This window comes from Ruditapes philippinarum, unplaced genomic scaffold (genome assembly GCF_026571515.1).
Source record: "Ruditapes philippinarum isolate M1 unplaced genomic scaffold, ASM2657151v2 ctg708_1_1_1_1, whole genome shotgun sequence".
In the NCBI taxonomy this organism is placed as follows: domain Eukaryota; kingdom Metazoa; phylum Mollusca; class Bivalvia; order Venerida; family Veneridae; genus Ruditapes; species Ruditapes philippinarum.
In genome coordinates, this window is record NW_026866967.1 from 368,234 (window position 1) to 393,095 (window position 24,862).

General features: G+C 30.2%; 1 protein-coding gene across 7 annotated transcripts in view; it reads left to right on the forward strand.

Moving 5' to 3' along the window:
• Positions 1 to 18,582, forward strand: part of LOC132734363 (neuroligin-4, X-linked-like) — a 134,979-nt gene extending 116,397 nt beyond the window's left edge. For all 7 annotated transcript variants that reach the window (XM_060721095.1, XM_060721096.1, XM_060721097.1 and 4 more), the window contains exons 2-6: positions 6,656 to 6,805; positions 9,862 to 10,053; positions 10,509 to 11,313; positions 12,822 to 12,937; positions 13,376 to 18,582. In XM_060721095.1, the coding sequence (XP_060577078.1) occupies positions 6,656 to 6,805; positions 9,862 to 10,053; positions 10,509 to 11,313; positions 12,822 to 12,937; positions 13,376 to 14,394 (2,282 nt within the window). In that variant the 3' untranslated portion in view covers positions 14,395 to 18,582. The remainder of the gene's footprint in view (positions 1 to 6,655; positions 6,806 to 9,861; positions 10,054 to 10,508; positions 11,314 to 12,821; positions 12,938 to 13,375) is intronic.
• Positions 18,583 to 24,862: the final 6,280 nt, after the last annotated feature.

Genomic DNA, 24,862 nt, shown 5'->3' on the forward strand with positions numbered 1-24,862 from the left:
TTATGGAGAACAGATGGGGTTTTTATTCAGGTGCTCGCTCGCGCGGACTGAGTGGACCCTAATGAATTTAGTAGTGATGGCTTGACTTATAACACTGGATGTCTAAGAAAGAATGTAGAACATTTAGCACACACATGAGTCTTGAAAGTGCCTAACCAATCAAAGAAGCACAGCGAAATATAGATCTGTTAAATTCCCACAAATGTATTAATTATCAAAATACGTTTTAGAAAGAAAATATTTATTACAATATATAGCGTATTCACGTGAAGTGTATATCAATTTATGTAAGCAATTTACGTCACTTCAAGGGTCTGCTCAGTGCGATACAAAGAAATGATACAAATAAAAAAGATATCTTTTCGTGCCAACAGGTTTTTTTCATAGTATCCACGTTCAAATTAATTACAATTCCGACTTTGTTTGTTTTATCTTTATTTGATCGCAAATCCTTTTAATAGCACACCGCCATATTTTTAGATCCAGGATACTCTAATGCGATTCAGATTACATATAAATGTATTATCCCATAGGCACAAAACGATTTAGCTAAGTCGAAAGAGAAAATCTCAGTCTTTGGACTGATGTAAATAATTCCAGAGGGTTTTAAACGAAAATCTCGGAACTTAACAAATATTATAAGATATTTTAACATAGTAGAACGAACTGAACGTAGGGATTGAATGTTTTCTCTAATTAGAATACCATTTTCTTAACTGGCATTACTGCTTGCAGATTTCAAATATTAAAAGACTTCACTTTGTTTTAGTTAATGCAAATTTATTTTAGTTCGATTGTGTTGGAAACTATAAGCTTATTGAAACACTGTCGAATCCGTTTCGGAACCAACCAGTACAAAGCAATGAATGTAAAGTGTCTTGCTTAAGGAAACAACGGCTTACCCCTGACATGGCTAAACCACGCGGTCAACAATCCTTAGATTTCTAGTCAAAAGTGTTAACATCTCGGCCACACCGCCACTCTAAGAATTCACTTGCAGAACATTTTAAACCGCCTTTGAAAGGTTAACAATTCTGCTGAGGAATGTGTATAGGTGGAAAGGAAATCACAGATTTGACGCTTCAAGTCATCCTTTTTTAATTATTCCACCTGCACCACAGTTCAAGGATACATAAATGAAAGAACTGGTTTAGTGTAAGTGTAAGGTTAATTATAACCTAAAAGTTAATTGGTAAAACACTTCGCCTTATTAAGGTAGACATTGTAGCAACGCCTACCTATTAATCAACATTATTCGGTTACTCCTAGTTAAATTAAAGATAATAAACAGTTTAGTTCTAATGTGATATTTGAATATCTAATATTCAAGCACAGCATAGCAAATGTTATCGAAATGGTTTACATTATGTTGATTATTAAAAATATATAAGCACAGCATATATCCGTCAAAAATTGTTTACATTATTTTTATTGAATTGTTAAATATTACTGGAACACAAAACCAGTTTTTATTTAATAATCACTGATGACTACCTAATTTTGCCAACGTGTTTCGTCGGATAATGGTGACTTAGATATTTAACAAACAGTTTAAGGATAAATTTGATAATTTTATGTGGTTAATCTATTATGATGAAGTCATGTGTATCATAGAGACAACACCCTCTATTTGTCTACTTAACCTAAATTGTGTTTTAAATTGTATGAGAAGAGTTCTATGTGACATAAGTAACAGTTCTTATAAATGTTTCCCGTTACGGCGTGGGAAATTTCAAATATATTCCACTTAATGAGAACACGGCAAAAAAGCGCTTTGTCACCAGTAATATTATATAATATGTGTGTTGTATTTTAAATGACTCATGGGGTTATTCGGTAGTTGTTCTCATGAAAATTTCACTGAAGCATACATTTTTAACATTTTGTTAAGATTATAGCTATGAAAAAGTAATAATAGAGTAAGCATTGTGGTTGTTTTCCGCATTGTATTTTTAAAGACATATACACAAGCAGTGATTTTCAACTTGTGTATGTACATGAAAAATGGACCTCTTCGAAATTGGAATTTTCTACAAAAAAAGCATACAGTTTTCCAAAGCATCTGTACTTACCCACAGCTTGTTTACTTTCCACGAAAAGCAATTTTAGCGATTATTTCCTCAAAAATTAAAAAAGCTAATGTGCCTCCCCAATTGAGTGAGAAAAAAACACTGGCAGCGATATTTCATATTACCCATCATCATGTTCTATTTATTCTTCATTTATCTGTCTTCATCCGAAATAAAATTGGTGGAATCTGTTTGCAAATGTACCTATTTTTTAAGATAATCATATACTACATTGTATATACTTTTAGAACAGATATAGTGTGTAATAACGCATTCTTGACAAACGAACAATGCACTACTGTAATAATAATGTAAATCATATGACAATGTCTGGCAAAAGAAAAGAACACTTTTTTAAAGTAACTATACCATTTCTATTGTATTCATTTTCTGAGATGTAAATGCCGACAATAACAAATAACTACGCATAACAGCACGATTGTCTTATATACAACAGTTGTTTAATAACCAACGTTGTGAGAGATACTAAAATAACATACAGTTTTTCTTATCTTATCACAATCTTATAAGGTGCCGAGTTTAATTATACCACTAGAGGTGAATACCGTACATATCAAATATTCATAAAGTAATATTGAAACAATTGCATATGTCATGTTGTTATACTAATTTGCAAATCTATTTCTAAAGGATCTCTACTGAGTTTTATTTCGCTGAAAAGGACAGACTATATTTTTTTAAAGATTTTTATATAACTGGGCGGATGTCTGAACCAGAAACTCGTGAAAAAATTTCAGATAATACCGTCTCTCCGTTTCCCAGTTTCTTTTACAAATTGACCCCAAAATGAAACTGATGCAACGCTTTTCACTCAAATCGGCCAAACAAATTGCATAAAAGTATATATAAGTATAAATAATTATTATTATTATTTATGGCTTAGTTTTTGATTTCAAGTTCACCCGTTGATTTATAATATTATAAGAAAGAATTTCATTTATTTTCATTCTAGGCTATTTTGATCCCAGTGGAGTTCCTTGGAACAAAGGTTATATCGTTATTATGACAATATAACATTTGCAAATATACTCGTAGTATTCACAATTTTGATGATCAGCATTATAAGCCAATAAAAATAATGTCTCAACATATCATTGGAAAAAATGATACGTTATGATTGTTCCTATTACATTTTTTTATTTATGTTATAATTTTCTTGTAAATATATATTACAACCACACAAACACAAAATTTCATTGTATCGTATATCAACCAACACAGTGTCTGATTGATTGCCTTTTAATGCAATTCGTAACCAACCTGTTGTAAATGCACCACTGCGTTAATAGTTCTATGTTTAAGATACAAACAAAACATAATTTCAAATATTTCTGATATAAATATGTTTATACATATGCTAGCTTCATCTTACCCAGCGTTAATTATTTTATCATATACATGTACATTAAAATCATAAATATGTAGGGAAAGTTCAAAGTAATTCGAATAGAAGTTAGTCTATACACTTGTTACGTCAAACGCATGCCTTATTTTTATACGTTACGTCATATATATCAAACGGATGGCACATAATTATTAATATACATATATTATAATTTATACCAGATTAATTAACAATTAGGCGTAACAAATAGCACATGGTGCGTTAGAGAATATCTACCAGCAATCGACATGTTTAACTCATAATCCACATTATTGCAAAATGGTGTAGCATTTGCAAATAATTTTACTAGAAGCATAGTAAATGTGCATTGTTCTTTATTTGACACTTGTCAGTCATAAAACTGCATGAAGGCATTACGTAGAAGTAGTTCCAGAAAATAAAACAAGTGCTGAGATGTTTGCCAACAACATATCAATGAGTTTTTTCAGTTGTTAAAGAAAGTGTTAGCGATTAACAACAAGAGTAGTGTATGTGTTTTAGACGAGGGAAGTGTGTGTACAGTAGTATTTAGAACTTATACTTTTATTACTATGAAAGTAATTGTTACATACGAGTATTTCTTACAATAAGAATGCAACATCTAAATAAGTCATATTCACAAATAATATATTGAAAAGACTGTAAACTTTACATAACAACTTTACACTATAATTAATTGTTCAGACATGCGTATATTACAACTTAGCATTACATCTTGTTACCTATAACATATCATTTAGGTTGTCTTTTTGGTAGATATGCATTTATTTATAATCACGAAACATATGATTATATCGAGGTCTAATCAGAATTTTTCATTTTCCTTGGATCAGCATAATATTATGTGATTAGCATTCGTTTTGATGTCATGATATAAAATAAATCACATAAATTGAAATTAATTGAATTATTAACTGACTGAAATAAAAATATATTCCTTTTCAAAGAAGAGGAAAAAAAAGAAAATAGAAAATAAAGTTTTTTTCTATAAATACAAGATTTATTTTCATCAAGTGGTATGAAAATAAATATTTCATGAGTGGCGGTAGCACAAAATGAAAATAAATCCTGTATTTTTTAAAAATAAATCTTGAATTTTATGTTTATCAAATACATTTTTCTTTTTTCTTACAATACAAATATGAAAAACATCCCCTAGAATTTGTGTTTTGGCTTGATTTAGAAAAAGCAGTCTGGCAAGACACCAGTGAAAATACGGACAATATGTTTCACTATAGTGAAAAATAATTTTTTACAGTGAAAATACGGACAATGAAAATACTCGTTTTAATTTATCAATTTTTCTCAATATTTCACTCATACATGCAATAACTAGGTATATTGCATTATATATTTATGTAATGAAATTTGTGAATCTTTATTGACCTTCCTTATTAACTGGTTAAACATTTCTACGTAGATAGATTACGTATTGCAGAAATGTTTAGTAAATGAGCTAGCTGTGCCACATCTTTCCTATTTATCAGCCTTTTGGGTTTAGTTTCTCATGTTAAATTTATCAAATTGTTAACAATGATATATAACGACGTGCCATTCCCTTTCTTTTCTACCATAGTTTTGTCCGGTGCCCTTCTTCGTGCCCTGCCAGTGTGGCTTGATTGTGTCGGGACTGCTTTCTATGAACGTCACTTTGCCGAGTTGATCTTGGTTCTCATTTTTGCCTTTTAATTACTTTAGAAGATTATGTAAAGCTGTAACCTTTGCCAGCCTTGCGTGGACATTTCTTATAAAATGAATGGGAGAAGTTATGATCTTGTCATTATGTCATAAACTTTCATACAAGTCAAACATGTCAAGTCAAATATTATTATTAGCAAATAATGGTAAAAGTTATAGCAATATAAATCATTTTCCTTTATAAATCTGCAGGGTTCTTAGTGATATGAAAATTTTACGCTGTAATATGCTTATTTAATTTGACAGTGACGGACATAAACTATCTTAATAATTGGGTCAAGACATTCAGATCATAAGCGAAAACATGGTTTACTTGTTAATATCACGTATAAAAGAAATAACTAAATCATATATGTTTGTCAGGCATAGAAAAATCTTTCTGTAATTGTCATTTCAATTCAGCATACGCGTATTACCAGTAGGTGGCAAAGGAAAATTACAGAAGAATTTTTGGAAATATGCCAAAATAGATGAATGGAATGAAGAGCATTAACTTAAATTGATCCTTTTGTAGTTCATTATCTGGCGATACAATCAACAATAAAATCGACATAAAGTTAATGGAAATGTCAAAATATGTTTGAAGGCATTGATCTGTATGTCGACAAAGAATGTTTGGCTAACACAACTGAAGTATTATCAAACAAATACGGGCAAACTAATATGTCTATAAAAGACCAAAAGGAACATAATTGCCAGGTCAGCTGTTTGATGGCAGAGGAACATGTCAGTGCTTTTACAAAAGTTCAGGATAAATATATGTACCATAACATGTTCGACATGGATCATTTCAAAGCATGCAGTTGTTATATAAATTTGACTAGTACTTATAGATTTATCAATTCATGTCTTTTAAGTGGTGTTTTATTTTAGAAATTAAGTTACGTATTAGAACAAGTTCTACGGCGATTATTTCACATAATTATTATATGAATTTGAGAAGTACTCAATATTTTACGATAAAGAATAATAAAATCGTGTCGTTTAGAAAGTGTTTCCATGTAGAAAATTATGTACAGTTTACGTTTGATTATATTAAGTATTCTTTACTCAATATGAACAAATATACAATATGAACGAACGAACGAACACATTTATTTCACATAATGTTTACAGTTTCTAGTTGGCTAGTCACTAACTACTACATTTTACAATTTAACATATTGGTGTACATAGAACATACAATTGTGACACATCAAAATGTTTATTAAAAAAAAGATAAGGATATAATAATAATTTCAATTCATCTCATATTCATATTGATGGACAATACAAGTATGATATGTTTGTTTTATATCATTTTATATATCTTCAGAACATATTATGCTGAAAAAATCGTAAACAGTTCAAATTTGGGTAACACGATAAAGGTTATGACAGCCATTTGTCTTTTGCCGTCTGTCATTGTAGCTCTTAAAACGGCCGATGATTGTATTCTTCATTCTTTATGATGATTACGTTTTTCTTTTTTTTTTCTTTTCAGAATGGAATGAGACTGAAAAACTTCCAGTGATGATATTCATCCATGGCGAATCTTACGAAGTTGGTACGGGCAATGCGTATGATGGAAGCGTGCTGGCAAGCTATGGTGGTGTTATAGTTATAACAGTTAACTATAGGCTTGGAGTTTTAGGTATGGACAATTTATACAATGTGTATTTACCGTTTTCCTTGTACTAGATGAAATGTCAACATGTTATTCTGTATTTAATGTAACATAGTATTAAGATATGGTAGCATCTCCACATTTTGTTTAAACATCGTAGCAACTATTAATTTTGTCATCTTCATTACAATAGTTTTATCTTCCCGCGTCTTATTGCCTAAAATGTGCAAAGGAATATCATAGCCTTAATAATGCAAATTCATATGACAATATTTTCAAAATGCCAATTGTTATAATGATAATAATGATAATGATAATAATAATTATTATAATAATCAACACCGTCATCATCCTTATCATCATCATGTTAATAATGTACATCAATGAAAGGATTTAATCAGATATACAAATCAAGGTTGTATTTATTGATTAGCAGGTACCCTAGTCATGTGTGCATCTGTTAATTATATATGTGTACACATATTCGAGATCAAATCTAATACAAAATGACCGTGACATTCAACAAAAATTCACACAGACACACCTTTTCAACTGTCACTGTAATAACAACAAAGTCTGACAATACTTATTATAAAATATGTTTTCAATTTATTTGTTAAGGAACTGACCGTTTGCAGACTGCTATATGTATTAGTTTTAAATATGAGTCGAGTCACGACAAAACCAACATAGTGCGTTTGCGACCAGCATGAATGCAGACCAGCCTGCGCAGCCGCGCAGTCTGATCAGGATCCATGCTGTTCGCTTACCAACTCTATTACAAGTAGAGAAACTAATATCGAACAACATTGATCCTGATCTGGATCCATGCTGGTCGCAAACCCACTATGTTGGATTTGTTATGACGCGGCTCATATTAATTTTTAACCATAATATCTTATTCTCCACATTTTTGTCACTATTATGTTCAATTTAATTGTATTCTTCTAAACATTATCAGAAGAATATTCCATTTCTGGGATAAAAGTGGAAGATTTAAGATCACATTTATTGCTTTTTCGTTCAGATGGCAAAATGTCATTATACAATTATGAATAACATAATCCCTAAAGGAAAAATATACTCTTAGGATGAAGAAATATTAAATTACACACTCAGGAAAGACGCTATTGATTACTGCCGATATCAAAGCGCTGTAAGCACAATTATATAAATGTAACACTCCCGAGTTATAACAGTTGAATATTAGAATTCCAGGCCTATATTTGCTAAGATAATAGATTTGATCGTTTAAGTAATGTTGAAAGAGCGGATATATATCGTACTGAGTCATATGTATTGTATATAAAAGTTGAAACATTGGTTGTTATAAAGGTGTAACTAATGGAGGATATGTATGTGTTTCATGAATAATTGCGTATTTCTTATCATTTTTATTCTATTATCATTTTTATAATATTGATTATCAATAATTTTTTATTATTTCATTTCTAATTATTATTATTATTATTATTATTATTATTAGTTATTATTATTATTATTATCATTATCATCATCATCATCATTATAGCAGTAATACAATTATATTTTCTGTTAAAGGATAAAGTTAAGCAAATAGCATAGTTACAAAGTTATCTGTTATGCTCTATTCCATGCATGTGATTCAATTTATTCACTAATGGTATTTAATATCTCTCAAATTACATAATTATTGGCAATACATTTTAGTTTACATAAAACTGTTTAAAACTGTAGTTGATATAAAACGGAATGAAACTCAATCATGTGAAATTTACTTTGCTTATTTACCTTCAAAGGATACATGTGGTTGACATTGTATAATCAGAAACTTATATTGTGACGGTATCGCTGGGTGGTTAACGCGTCGGACTTTAAGTCTAAGGATAGCTAGCCGTGTTACACTAATTGCTCAGTACTTATTTTTTCCAGGAACGAATTCGAAAGTGTGTGTATAAGCTTATAGCTTCCTACACAATCGAACTAAAATAAATTTCGTATGAACCAAACTTAGAAGAACCATATGGGTACGGCACACACTTAGATGATTTTTTTTTCTATTAAGCCATTTTTTAAAAAAATCTTGTGTATATATGTAAGAACAAAAATTTACCCCCCCCCCCAAATCGTCATCCTTTCGAGTTCTTCCCCTTTTTTAGACAAGGGGAAGAACTCGAAAGGATGACGATTCTCACCAGCGCGTAATGTCCTTACTGTTGCGCCGTTTTTGAATAGTATTTGCTTATACGGAAAACTGAAATTTGCGATTTATTCACGCAGAAGTGTCCGCTTTATGGAGTCGGACACGAAGTCGTAAATCATAAACATGCATAATTTCAGGGCTAAAACTAAAGAATTATCGGGATAACATCACCAAGCAGGACTTATTTCAAACAAATATTAGGATATACAGCGAATGCAAACCTTTCAAACTAAGGAAAGCTCTTACCGACTTAAATTCGCGTAAATTTCTACAAATTTAGAATTACTTGTGACCTGTCAGCCATGATGGTTTCTGTGTCGTCATTTATCCATCGTCCAATCAGAAGAAAAAATGCCATCTCTGAGCTGTTATGGGGTAGAAATCGTCAAACAGATGTGAATTTATAGAAATTTACGCTAATTTTAGTTAATTTAAAGTAATGTTGTTATTGCATTAAAAATGAATACTGTTTCTTGAATATCGACATCATGTGTATACATGTAGTTACAAAAAGTAACGGTTTATTAAAGATCAATGCTATAATATGTGCTTATACGTTTTTCATAAACATTAACCAAATTTAAAACATTTGAAAAACCTTATCTTTATTTGTTAATAATCCATTCTTTTTTACATATGGTAGCAATTGATTGGCTGTTCAAGCAACATTTATATCTGCTGCAAGGATTTTATTATGATTTTGAAAAAAAAAGAAAATAAAATAGATACAAAAATATTGCAGTCCATTGCCTAACACATAAATGGTGCATGCAATTGATTTACAAGAATCGACTTTAAGATAATGGGAACAATATATCTTTACTGCTTATAAATTTCATAAGAATATTTCATAAGATTGAGCTTCATATTTTCATTTTCTGTTTTATTTCTATTTTTACAGGGTTTCTACGAACAGGAGACACAAATGCCGTTGGAAATTACGCACTCTGGGATTTAGTTGCCATCCTGTTTTGGGTTCAACAAAATATAGATCGTTTTGGAGGGGACGCTGGGAGAGTTACATTATTTGGTCATGGTCATGGCGCTGCATTAGTTAACTTTCTGTTGTTCACGAAAACTGCAAAAGAAAAAAGTAAGTTTATTTGTTGTTGATGTTGTGTTCAGTTTTGATCAATTGTATATGATTATGTTCATTCGGCTTGATATATGTATATATTATATATACATATTCAGTTATTTGAATAGATTTTTGTTACTTCCGAGGTACACATTTTGTCTCGATATTTTTATATGAATATGCATTTGAAATTGACGTTTGAAATGCATGTCTATAATAATTATAATGATCAAATTTGTCAGTGACTTTATGTAAGAAACCACCCCTAAAGTCAAATTACAAACAAACAAACAAATATATTATCTGTTTATTTTAAATATTACTTGCAGTGTGAAAGATAATTCATAATTCCATTTCAACAAATGCACGTTATCATATATTTAAAAATTCTGTTTGTTACCTACGCACTAACTGATATTGTCTATAAATCTTACATACTTTTAGAGTTTTACATTATTTTTCATCTTCAGATTTATTCAATAACGTGATTCTGCAGAGCGGCTCTGCATTTAGTACTTGGGCAACATCAATCGACCCAGTCAGATGTGCCAATCTTCTAGCACGTAATGTCAACTGCTCACACGCCGTCAATAAAACAAAAGCACTCGTAGACTGCTTGAGGGAAAGATCTGTAGATGAACTTGTGAGAAGTGTCCCGATGACACCTAAATACTACACATGCTTTGCCCCAAGCATCACACAGGAAGAGGAAGGCGACTTTCCACGAGGGCATACATTAGAATCACTTATTGAATCCGGAAAAACACGATTTGCAAACACAAAAATTATGTTCGGTCTCACAAGAAAAGAGGCTTACTCCTATCTGAAACAGGAAGAAATAGAAAAAGGTATTTCTGAAGCCAGAAAGAAACAGATTCTAAGGACTTATGTTCAAAATGTTTACAAGTATAACAGACAGAAGATATATGAAATATTAAATCTACAGTACACACAATTTGACAGGCCATCGGACAATTACACACGACGAGACGAAATCATGGACCTTTTGAGCGATGGACAATACAAAGCTCCGCTTGTTAAAATGGCACTAGAACATGCTAAGACGGCCGATACATATCTTTATTCTTTTGCATATTCAACTCAGTCTGAGGACTTTGCGCAGTGGTCAGGAGGCGTTCATGGTGACGAACTGCCGTATATATTTGGTGCACCTTTGGTTGGAGGGGTTTCCCCCTTCCCGACTGCATACACGCCACAGGAGAAAGAACTAAGTAAATTTATGATGCGAATGTGGACTAACTTTGCCAAAACTGGGTATGTATTGTTACACGAAGAATCTATTATTTACAGAGAAATTTCATGACAGTCTCTTATAAACCAATAAAGAGCGCAAAACAATATGGAAAACATTTATTCAACGCCATGCCAGCTTATCCTTTGTAATGTACATATTAAATGTATGTTTAATATTTTAGTTAAGAAACCTCTTCGAAAATTAAGCATAACTAATGAACTGTATAATTGGTATTGAGCGTCATAGGATATAAAACTGAGAACAGCCAAATTCATGAATATCAAAAATAAACATCAAATGCTTAATAAAATATATAGCACTGTTGAAAGTTAGTGTGTATCGAAATCTCATAAACTCAGACAAAATGCTAGAAAACTAAAAAAAATAATTATAACAAACTTTTCATGAAAATTAAAAAGAAAACTTAAAAATAATGATATGAATTAATTAAATAATTACATTGTAATTAATTAATTATTAAATACATAAATAAATAAATAAAACTTTTTCATGTTTTATATATTTTTGTAAAAAAACCCCTTTCTATCGACGCTGACTCTTTTGTACTCGCATCATTTTTTGATGATATTATCTAAGTATGAATAATTTTCCTTGAAAAGATAATTCTTCTCAATTTCAAAATCATTGTTTAATTCGGAATTACATTAGCTACTAGGACTATGCATATATTTTTACCAATAAGAACGTTATTTTTTAAGTTGATTCGTAAAGGAATTTTTTGATTATCAAACATTTCTAGAACACAAACTAGTTTAAGGCTTTTAAATACTCGTTTAAAATAGCTATTTTTAGCATGAAGAAATTCAAGTAATATTTTGCCTGTATCATGTTAACTTTATCTGTAAGTCTCTAGAGATTTCATTTTAGATTATGTAGGAAATTATTAGTTTATAAACACATCTTTTTTTTAAAAATTCGAGCCTTGAAACATTCTGAGCAGGATAAAGTTAATTGCTCAATGATCCAACATATTGCCCTGACAGGATTTGGACCATGCGGCTTGCGGATCTTTGCTTAAAAGTCCGGCGCGTTAATCACTTGGCCATGCCTTCACCACGATTTTATTTCTTAAGAATCTTTCAAATTTAGTTCAATCCAGATATTTCGAATATCGCTTAATTATATAAACTTAAAGAAATGTGAAGCTCATCTTTGAGTAAAATATTTTTATCGCAGAAAATAATTGAAATATTTGATATTCTTACTGAATATGTCTAATTGGAATAAAACTATGTACATACTATATTTAGGAAGCTGCATTGATGTTTCAAATCAGAATAACTTTTTGTAACACGATATATTCACATTGTGTTCACGTTTAGTGTGTAGGGTTTAAAAAAGCATAACATTTTGTGCAGCCAAAACATGCTTATTTTACATTTACAAAGAGACCGTGTTACAGTTATAACTGCTTATAAATATCGAGTTTGGGCATAATGAACCTTCAAGTATTCAAACGTATTTTTAATCAGTCAATCAATTAATTAATGTTACTCATTGTTTTTAGTGACCCAAATTTACCTGAATGGGATAATGCGGCACAGGACAGAGGGGATTCAGTTTTCTTTACCGGCGAGAGATGGCCAAAATACAACGCCAGTTCACAGTCATATTTGCATATAGGTAAATATCCGTTCTGCCTCATTAACGGACATTGTTATTTGACATATAAAACACGCTTTTTATATCGGTATTATTTGTCCAATAATTTATGTTTCAGAATGATTTAACCTGACCCAGAACATATATTAGTTATTTGTTTATATCAGAATTGTTTACATTCCTAAACAGATTTAAACATATTTAGATAACTTAGATATGCTTGTTACACACTTTAATGAACTCATTTTTGTCCGTATTTAATGACAATTTAAACTGCAATTTTCTTTTAATTCTTTTTTTATGACTTACCTAAGTATGATTCATTAGAGTACGAATAGATGAAAGTAATATGAAATTAAATATATTAAGCAACGTGTGTTTACTCCCTCTGGCAATATAAGACAAAATTATAATACGCATGCATTGCATTTATTAATTGAAAGTTATATTTTATAATAGGTCGGAAAGGTTCCAAAGTAAAGGATTTCTACCGTGGAAAAGAAACTGCGCTGTGGCTTAATCTTATTCCAAAGTGGAATTTCCGAGAACCTAATAGTTCAAATGCGTCTCATGAGCTGGAAGATTCAGAGAATATGTCAACATTCGACGATCCAACTAGGCTGATAAATAAATTCCTCACAATATTTCCATCGCCACCACCTCCTCCATTAACCCCACCATTTTCACCGCATCAGAGTGATCCAGAGTATGTGACACCCAAGGATGACTTAGATAACATTACATATGACCTTATTGATTCGTCTGATAAATCTGACAAAATAAGTAAGCAGCGTGCTACCCCAACAGCTGCCGGTCCAGTTGTTGGTAAGGCTGATGAAAGTAAACGTGACGATTCGTCAAATAATGTTCCTTTAAGTATAGTCATTGCTGTTGGGGCAGGAATTTTGTTTATAAATATATTGATATCTGCAGTGACTTATTTTCAAAGGAAGAGAATTGCAAAATTGCGAGAGGCGAATGCGCAAAATGTGAATCACAATAACGCGGGCAACATGCCAGACAATAGAAATAGTAACGCCTATCGTGGCAGAGGTGGTACGCCAGAGGCGGGAAATCTTGTCAACACTTCAGAAATGAAGCAGCAGCCTAAGGTAGCTTCAATTAATCATAAACAAATGACAGACAATTCACCACCGGTTTATACTGCCATATCAAAGCCCGTGGTGCCTCCACAGGGTCCTGGAGGATATACGTACAGTGCATTATCTCAAAAGACCTCATCACCTATGCATTCTCAAAATCAAACAACTTCATTTACAAACGTTAATCCGTCAGTTGGGCCGCCATCTGAAAGTGGTGGAAGCCAAGCCTCGTCTCGAGGCAGTGATAATATAAATAGACCTCATGGACATAGTATGACCCCAGACCGACCGTCTCCAAAAGTAGATCCAAGAACGAAACATATAGGTCGTGCTGGCCAACAAGTGACATCGAATAACGCCATAACTATAGTATAGCGTTCACAGAGAAATCTGTTTGTCTTAGAAATTGTTCTGGTTGTTTGTTTGATAAAATGCACATTTAAGCATATCATTTGTTCCTATAGATAACACTGTAATACTTATGTTTTAGCACATTTATTCAAAAAGATGTAAAACCTAACATTTCATATTTTCTCTTTACTTTTATCAATATATGTTTAGCATACTAATGTTCCTATAAGAAAACATGTATTATTTTATTTATATAGATTTATACCGTTATTTTTATTGACACCTAAAGATATTTCTGTCTCGATGGAATATTTTTTTCAAAACTACATGAAAACTCGAGTTATCTGGAAACTTAACCTGACTGTTATTTTGTTGATTATTTAAATGTACATGTAAATGTTTAAGTCATGCTTAGCATCCTTTATTTCTCGTCCTCAGCATTGAAGGAAAAAGCTCCACAGTTACGTTCTGCTAAGAATGTCATTTTTTTAACAAGTTGTACATAATGGGCTAATTTGAGAAAAATACCTGAAGGTTTTAAACAGTTGGCTATAAAAATAAATAAATTGTGCTAAAAATAAATAATCAATTGCAGAGGGATGATACTTCAAATCCATAATGAAATAAATATATTTTTAAATAGTCTAAACGGAGGATCATATGGATTTAGCATGGCGTTTACTGGATTTTGAAAATAAAAACGAGGTTTAATAAACCAGATGTGATTCAGTTATGATTTAAATCAGAGCATCACACGTTATTAGCGCTTCAAATTCATTGCTAACATATTATAAAATTTTATTTAAAAGCGCTTTTTTGTATATGAATACACGTATACATTTATGTTTATTACATTTATTTTGGATAAAATTTCTATAAATCGTTGCTAAACTAACAACTTCAATAGTCATGTGTTCATCGCGCAGTTTACTTGAATGCATAGTTACTGTGTAAATAAATGAGCCGCGTCATGACAAAACCAACAATAATGGGTTTGCGACCAGCATGGATCCAGACCAGCCGGCGCATCCGCGCAGTCTGATCAGGATCCATGCTGTTCGCTATCAGTTTCTCTACTTGTAATAGAGTTGGTAAGCGAACAGCAGGGATCCTGATCAGACTGCGCGGATGCGCAGGCTGGACTGGATCCATGCTGGTCGCAAACGCACTATGTTGGTTTTGTCATGACGCGGTTCAAATGGTCTTTTACATTCCCTTACGAGATTTTATCCTCTGTCTATAGAAATGTCATAAGCTGATCTGAAGTAGATGTTTCTCACGGACGACATTAAGGCAAAAATCAAAACAAACATACAATATTTGATAATTAGATTCACTGTCGATTATGTTTTATGTGTTTGGAACATTTGTATGACTTTGCAGAGATTGTATTCTTTGGTGCAGTTCGACAATAAAAGATACGTGTTTAAGAGGCAATTTTGCCTTGGTCATATTATAAAATGGACAAACGACTACCGAGTAGATAAGCTATGTGATTGACAATTAAGTAATTGATATATGCTGATATATTATTTTTTTTGATACATTTTAATCAAATCATGTAAATACCATAATTTTATTAGCACACGTGTTGAATGAATAAATATTACGCCAGTTGCCTTTTATATGGCTTATTCAGAAAAAAGAATTACGAACAAACAGATACGTGTTACATATTACATATGATCACTGAGACAAATGGAGGAGTGTTCGCCTTATTGGACGAAAGGACGGAGCAAATCGCTAGTTGTTTGTCCATTATATCATTTCCCGAATTGTGCAAAATATAATGAAATACTTACGATAAGTTATATCCCTTTAGTCCAGTCGATATAGGAGCTTGCTGTATATCACACAGTTTTTAAGCGTATTCCTGTAATGTCTGTTTTGAACCATAAAGTATTCAATCTTTGTAAACAGGTAAAACATTCATCCATTTCTTTGAAAAGTGTGCACATTTATTCCTTAAAATATTTTTGTTTTCATTCTCTCAAAATTGGATGTATATTTTCTTTTTAGAATTATTTTCTTACCTGTATCATATTTTATTTATAATATAGCTATTAAATTGGGTATGACGTTTTGTGATATAGATATTTTGTACATGTATATCGTTTGTTTGGAGTGAACTTATATGTCATTTTGAAGTAGAACTTTTAGATGATTGATTCACTTTTTGTTCCATTACACCAGCCCCATTTTCGGGGTTTGACTTAATCCATGTATCATGTGTGTACATTTTAAGATGACTCGTGCATATTGACAATCTTTCAAATTTAGTAAAAAAAATCTTTACAGTTATTAAACTCATTATAGTCTGTAAAATCTAGATTCGTACAAAACGTTTAAACCATATGTATGATAATGGTTTATATCACGGAGGAGGAACTGTTACACGAAGGATGGAGTTCTTATGATATCATTATGGTATCATAATAACTCCATCCCTCGTGCAACAGTTCCTTCTTCGTGTGTATCATTCATTCAACTGATGGCATTTGAAAGTTTATATCATTACGAAATAGATAATGTTGAATAATAACACAGTCACACGTCCATTTTTGTAATAGAATTTTCATGTAGGTTTTGAGTACTGCTCAAACATTTGCTACGAAATTTGACAGATATTGCACGTTTCATTATCTTTCATGAAGAGACGCATTCAAACAAACCAACATTTGCAATTTTCACCTACTTTATGTTAGTATTTCATTGGTCTCGAGGGGCGTACTATTTTCCAGAATTCCATATGATCTACGAGTTTCATTTAACATGTTAAAGGAAGTATATTAAAACTTTAATGAATCTATCAAGGAAGCCTTCGTTTCGACCTGAAACTAACTGGCAGTGAGAAAGATTGAATTGGTCTTACTCTCTCACTGAATTTATCTTATCAAGAGGAATGTGCCTTTTGTATAAATTTTCTCTAAATTATCATGTTTATTGATTAAAATATAAGTTCTACATCAGCATTTTTGAACATTTTTCTGAATTAATCAATTAACAACTGTTCGATAATTTTTAATATAATTGTTCGAAATGATGTACTTTTGAAAATATAATAGTAAAACGCTATTGCTTCATACATATAAACTTATATGATTTCAAAACTTTTTTTCTTAAATTGTATGATAATATGTCTATAACTCTGATTTTTTCGATAACAATCCTGTCAATTTTAATGTAATTTTCAATTTTATCTGCTATTGTTTTGTATAGGAAAGATACTTTCTTTCATGAATATCCTTAATCAATGTATTTATTTCCTTTTGTATTTTGACTCTCAGCATATTAACTTTACAATGCATAGCATTCGATATCTCAAATATTCAGATAAGGTTTCGATTTATTTTCTGTCATGTAATGAAATTGAGTAATTTAAATAGAAATCTGTTTGTTTGATTGTTTTTTTTTAATCTTATATTCATATACTTTGACATATTTACATACGTAAGCTATTTATCATTTTACATATTTTGACCTCAATCTCGTTTGCGTTTTCTAAATTTATTGTAATATATGTTCTCGTATAATTTAATTTAAATGTATATTTTATAGACTAAGTGGTAATGCATTATTCATCATATAAACGGGTCATTCTTGAACTCGAAAATCCAGCTCAGTTCTTCGATTTCAGAACATACAATACGTCATTTTTTGTCATCACACTCCGATGCACTTAAGGTCATGTCAAAAAACAAACGTGGCTACAATAATTGTAAGATGCCTATTAAATCAATGTCATGACCATGTTAATAATTATGTTCTATTTGTGTTACTAATTTATGAATTTCTTTAGACCCTGAAAATTTTTTAATCAATTTATTTTTATAACCAAAAGGTAATTGTCAATTTTGCGGGATTGTATGGTTTGACAGAATAATTAAAGATCGTGTTAAATAGAATTAGTAAGATTTTATGTAAAGCTGGATACTACGGTATGGAATAAATGATATTGAATGGCTAAGATTTCTTTGCTCATTGTGATCATTGTATTTAGAAAAAACAAAAAGAGGAAAAGCTACGATTTTATAAACATGTTTCCCATGTCAAATTTGGTAAATTTAAATGCATATAATATGTAGCTCATAGCATATCCACTTGTACATACTTTCATATTTAATTCTTCACATCTTTATCAATTATCATATTTGTCATGTTATATAGAGAACTTTACAACATGTTTTGAAAATAAAACAAAATGTGAAATAATCATGAGTTGTTTAATGTTTTCTGTGTGATATATAGTTGATAATATATCAGCAATAGTGTTCTAAACGTAATGTTTATATAATGAGAAGTACTCTAAACGCCAGGTTAATATTATCAGTAGTGCTACATAAGAAAGTTTGAATGTAAGAAGTGTTCCGTTAGAAAATTTCGTGTCATATCAAGTCTTCCGTAAGGAAGGTTCTTGTTATATATATATGATATATAATATATGATATATAATATATGGTATGCATGATATATGATATATAATAAATCATATATTATATGTAATGTATGAAAAACAAGCTCGTCAAGCCTAGGTAGAAGTGTTCCACACGTAAGGTTTATATTATCAGAAGTGCTCCATTTGAAAGCTTCGTGTTGTGACAAATGCTCCGTAAGTAAGGTTCACTTTATCAGAACTGCTCCACTAATAAGGTAAATGTTATCACATTAAGTGCTCTGAAAGGAAAATAAATGTTGTCTTTAACATATATGCGCATTGCTTATAGGCGACTAATCGACAATAAAAGGGGTTGAACTTGCACATTACAGATAAACCCATTTCTGGTGTGGTATTGATATGTCTGCAGTAGGCAGCAAATATTTTATGTACCTAAAAGCACATATTAAATTAATGCTGCTAATAGCCGGTTTTACGTATCCAAACTTTGTTTTGAAAACAAAAATACAAATTTATAAAGCTTTTATACAACGGAATCCCCCGCTGCAAAGGACCTTTGATTTTTAAAAGTATTTCTACACATGACGTAATGGAAGAAAAATTGTCTCGACATTTTATTCACAACCATTTATAAACCGGTTGTAAAGAAATTTGAATTAACTACATCACATTTTTTTCTTTAATAACAAAAACAAAAACAAAAGAATAAAAACAGTAATGTATACATTGCGCCACAAATTTGACGCGCTGGCTTTTGGAAATTTGAATTATGAACAAGCTTTGTCATTTCTTTAAATATTCTGTTTTAGAATGCTCAGGAGGATTTGAAAAATAAAATTTCATGGATAATGTATGATAAATTAAATTAATGATTATGGAACAAATGACAAGTATAACTTTTAACTGTAAAACATTACATAAATAAAGATCGATAATGTTTTTTTTAAGGATGTTAAAAGTAAGTTATTTAAAGATCCTGTATCGTAATTGAGCTTGTATAACACGCATAAGTGAAATTATATATATGTATATAATTATGCTTATAAAACAATTGTCAAACATCAAAGAATATGTAAAATATGTACTACAAATATTTGTACATATTATATGTAATCATTAAAATAATTGCATTCATTACTTATTGAAACATTTGACTAAGACTTTATAGAATTTTTTTTATTACTTCCCTTTATTTACATGAAATGTTAAATTCTGTTATATATTCATGAATAATGCTTTTTTAAACTTACAAAAGTGATAAATCTTAATTTTAGCATCATATTTATCATATAAAACCATAACAAATTGTGTTACAGGATCTTTAATGAATTTTTTCCTTCTGTTCACCGTTCACTCAATACAACCTACATTTTATCAGTTTATTATTTTTAGATTACATTTTCATAAAAAAATTGTATTACAATTTAAAAACCGATTAAATCAAAGATGTTATAGATTTAATTATTGTAAGCAGAAGCTGAGTTATGTTGGATTCACAAACGTTTACATTTAAAAATATTTAAACAAAAATACAGAATGTTTAATTTCAAAATTTATTATGCACGCACAGCATGTTTTGAATTCCAAACCAACAATCACAATGTCTGTAATATTTCAAACAAACAAAGCTTACATTTTCCAATTCTTGTTATTATGTTGATTATTTACATTAGGAACAACAACAACAAATCTCTCTTGATTATGATAAAATATTACGCAACCGCCAATGAAATAACTTTGTTATTTTCCATTCAATATTACCGATCATTATTTCAACATAACTATGGTTTGCTGTTGGCTATAGTTTAATGCCGATGTAGATTAATGTTCCTGATTATTACGTTCTTAAGGCAATAATTGCCATTAGATATCTCTGCAAACAAGTTAATCTTTTAATGCCAAAAGAATGCCAAAGTGGATAGTCTCTAAGTATTCCGTTTGTGTGATATTGATCCTGTTTGTTTGTTTTGTTGGACCATTATTATTAAGTTTAGTCAGGACTTTAAAAGTCATATGCCAAATATCCTGCTATACTGGTTGGAAAAGACTGTTCTTTGACACAGTTTTAGCCATGAGCGGGAAAATGAATGGAACATCTGAATTTACATAAATAGCATCACCAAACTTCCGAAAGATAGCTCATTAATTTCCGGACATGACATGAAAAAAAATCAAAAGTTCCTGTCCTATTTTGAGCCAATAGCGATAATTGCCTTAAGTTTAAGTAAGGAATAAACATTGAATTAAAAGAAACTTTTAAGCTAGAATATTTGAACAGTAAAATGATAACACCCATGTAGCGTTTTTGTTTTCTTTTTATTTAAACAAAAGCATTTGAATTTTGAAATAATTGCAGTGTGTTTGATATCAACAAATATATTTAATATAAACAGAAAAGATTATTTCAATGTAAAATGAATTCTCGTGAAGTGTAAATCAATTCATGTAAGCTATCTACGTCATTTCAAGGGCCTGCTCAGTATGATACAAATAATGATAAAGATATGAAAAGATATCTCTTTCTTGCCAACAGTTTTATTAATAGTGTCCACGTCAAACTAATTACAATTCTGACTTTGGTTTACTTAATCTTTATCGGATCGCAAACCTTGTTCAAAGTGTACTGCTTTTAGTTAGATAAAAATAGTTTATCCGATCTAGATGATAAAGGTCTCAGCATATTAGCATACAATGGCATACACCTGCCTCACCTGAATGCATATGATATAGGAAGGATAAACTTAATTCCAATGTACTTCTGAATTGAATTTCTCCCAGTATATTTTTCTTTAATAATATTACTTCAATGCAAGGCCAACGACACATTTATGCATTATTTCTTTTAGCCGCTGATTTGAAACTTTTATTTTGAGGGGTTTCTTTTAAAGAATCAACATTATCAAAATAACATTTAGATGATTTATCTTTTAAAAGCTTTTAAAAATTTAAACTAAAATTAAACACCTTCAAAAAGAAAACACGATGTCCCTGCTCATATTTTTCTTTAATTACAAAAACAAAACCAGAAGAAAATAAAACAGTAATGTATATATTGCGCCAGAAACTTTTTGAAATTTGAATTATGAACAAGCTTTGTCATTTCTTTAAATATTCTGTTTTAGAATATTCAGGATGATTTGAAGAATGAAATTTCATGGATAATGTATGATAAATTAAATTAATGATTATGGGAAAATGACAAGTATAACTTTTAACTGAAAACATTACATAAATAAAGATCGATAATGTTTTTATTTAAAGATATAAAAAGTAAGTTATTTAAAGATCCTGTATCGTAATTGAGCTTGTTTAACACATATAAGTGAAATTATATATATATGTATATAATTATGGTTATAAAACAATTGTCAAACATCGAAGAATATGAAAAATATGTACTGCAAATATTTGTACATATTATATGTAATCATTAAAATATTTGCATTCATTTCTTATTAAAAATTTGACGAACTAAAGATTTTATAGAAAATATTTTTTATTACCTCACTTTTTTACATTAATTATATGTTAAATTCGATAGTATCTTTATAAATAATGCTTTTTGGAACTTACAAAATTGATAAATTTTAATTTGAGCATCATATTTATGATATAAAACAATAAAAAATTCTGATACAGGATATTTAATGGTCGTTTTCTTTCTGTTCACCGTTCACTCAATGCAACCTATATTTTATCAGTTTATTTTTTTTAGATTGCATTATCATAAAAAAATTGTATTACAATTTAAAAATCGATCAAATACAAAGATGTTATAGATTTGATTATTGTTAGCAGCAGCTGAGTTATGTTAGATTCGCAATGGTTTACATTTAAAAATATTTTAACAAAAATACAGAATGTTTAATTTCAAAATTTACTATACACGCACAGCATGTTTTGAATTCCAAACCATCAATTACGATATCTGTAATATTTCAAACAAACAGAGCATACTGTTATTATGTAAATTATTTACATTAGGAACAACAACAATAAACCTCTCTTGATTATGATAAAAATATTACGCAACCGCCAATGAAACAACTTTGTTTTTTGCCATTCAATATTACCGATCATTATTTCAACATAACTATGGTTTGCTGCTGGCTATAGTTTAATGCCGATGTAGATAAATGTTCCTGATTATTACGTCCTTAGGCATTAATTGTCATTAGATATTGTTGCAAACTAACTAATTTTTTAATGCCAAAAGAATGCCAAAGTGGATTCTCTCTAAGTATTCCGTTTCTGTGATATTGATCCTGTTTATTTGTTTTGAGGGACCATTATTATAAAGTTAAGTCAATACTTTAAAAGCCATATGCCAAATATCTTGCTATAATTGTTGAGAAAGACCTTTCTTTGACACAATTTTAGAAATGAGATGAGCGGGCAAATGAATAGAACTTCTGAATTAACATAAATAGCATCACCAAAGTTCATTAATTTCCGGACATGACATGAAAAATTCAAACGTTTCTGTCCCAATTTGAGCCAGTGGCGATAATTGCCTTAAGTTAGGCATAAACATTGAATCAAGGTAGACCATGGGTAATGCATTACCTCTACTTTGAAGAGTATTCAAATAGGCTAGAATCGCTTGTAAACTACATTGAAATTGAGGGGCGTGGGTTCAAAACCCAGAAGAGGCAACTTTTTTTTTCTTTCTTTTTTTCTTTTTAACATTATTTATGTATCTCTCTGATCCCTTATGGAAGAAAAAAAGTTTGATTTAAATTATATAATTATTTTCGTTTTTTTTTTTTTTTTTAATGCCAAAATTTATAGCAAATATGATACCAGATATTTTCAAAGTTCGATAAAATAAAAACAACAAAGTAAAAGTATTTTATATTTCGCATGATCAACTAATATACCTTTGAAAAAATTTAGGCAAACTTTGAAAACAGACCCTCATTTTGATAAATTTTAGGAATATTTTGAATAAGGCATTTTAGATAGGGAAATGGTAAATTAGTGTTTAAAGTGAGTGGGGTAGGGTAACATTTTTATACGTATTAAGAACATTTTGTTTAGAAACAAACATTTTGCTTGTGTAATGTGTTACCTGAATGTTATTATTTGTTTCTTAACAATGAGCAATAGAAAAACATTTTTTATAATGATGATATTACCGATTATTTACAGTTTCCTCATTTCTGAAAATAAGCCCTTCTAATGGCAAAGTCTTAGTTCAGAAATATATCCATAACTCATAAACCACACGGTAAATTTTATTTAAATTTTGCATACAGGTGACCTTGAAGACATATAACTGTCCTATGTTGTCAATTTTACAGTTCCTTATGGTGCCCATTACCCATGGTCTACCTTAAAAGAAACTTTAAAGCTAGAATATTTGAACAGTATGTATAATGATAAAAAACCATGTTGCGTTTCTGTTTTATTTTATTTTAACAAAAGCATTTGCCTTTTTGAAAAAAAAATTCAGTGTGTTTAATATCAACAAATATATTTAATATAAACAGAAAAGATAGTTTCAATGTTAAATGAATTCCCGTGAAGAGTATATCAATTCATGTAAGCAATCTACGTCATTTCAAGGGCCCGCTCAGTATGATACAAATAATGATAAAGATATAAAAAGATATCTCTTTCTTGCCAACAGTTTTATTAATAGTTTCCGCGTTCAAACTAATTACAATTCTGACTTTGGTTTTCTTAATCTTTATCTGATCCCAAACCTTGTTCATAGTGTACTGCATACATTTAGATCAAAAATTGTTTATTCGATCTAGATGATAAAGGTCTCAGCATATTAGCATACAATGGTGTACACCTGCCTCACCTGAGTGCATTGGATATAGGAATGATTAACGTAAACCCAATGTACTTCTGAATTTAATTTCTCCCAGTATAGTTTTTTTAGTCATTAATACTTCAGTTCAAGGCAAACGACACATTTATACATTATTTTTTTAAGCCGCTGATTTGAAACTTTGTTGTGAGGGGTTTCTTTTTAAAGAAACAACATTATCGAAATAACATTAAGATTATTTATCTTTTAATAAAAAGCTTTTAACCGAAACTTAAACAGCTTCAAAAAAAAAAGAAAAAAAAAAAAAAAAAAAA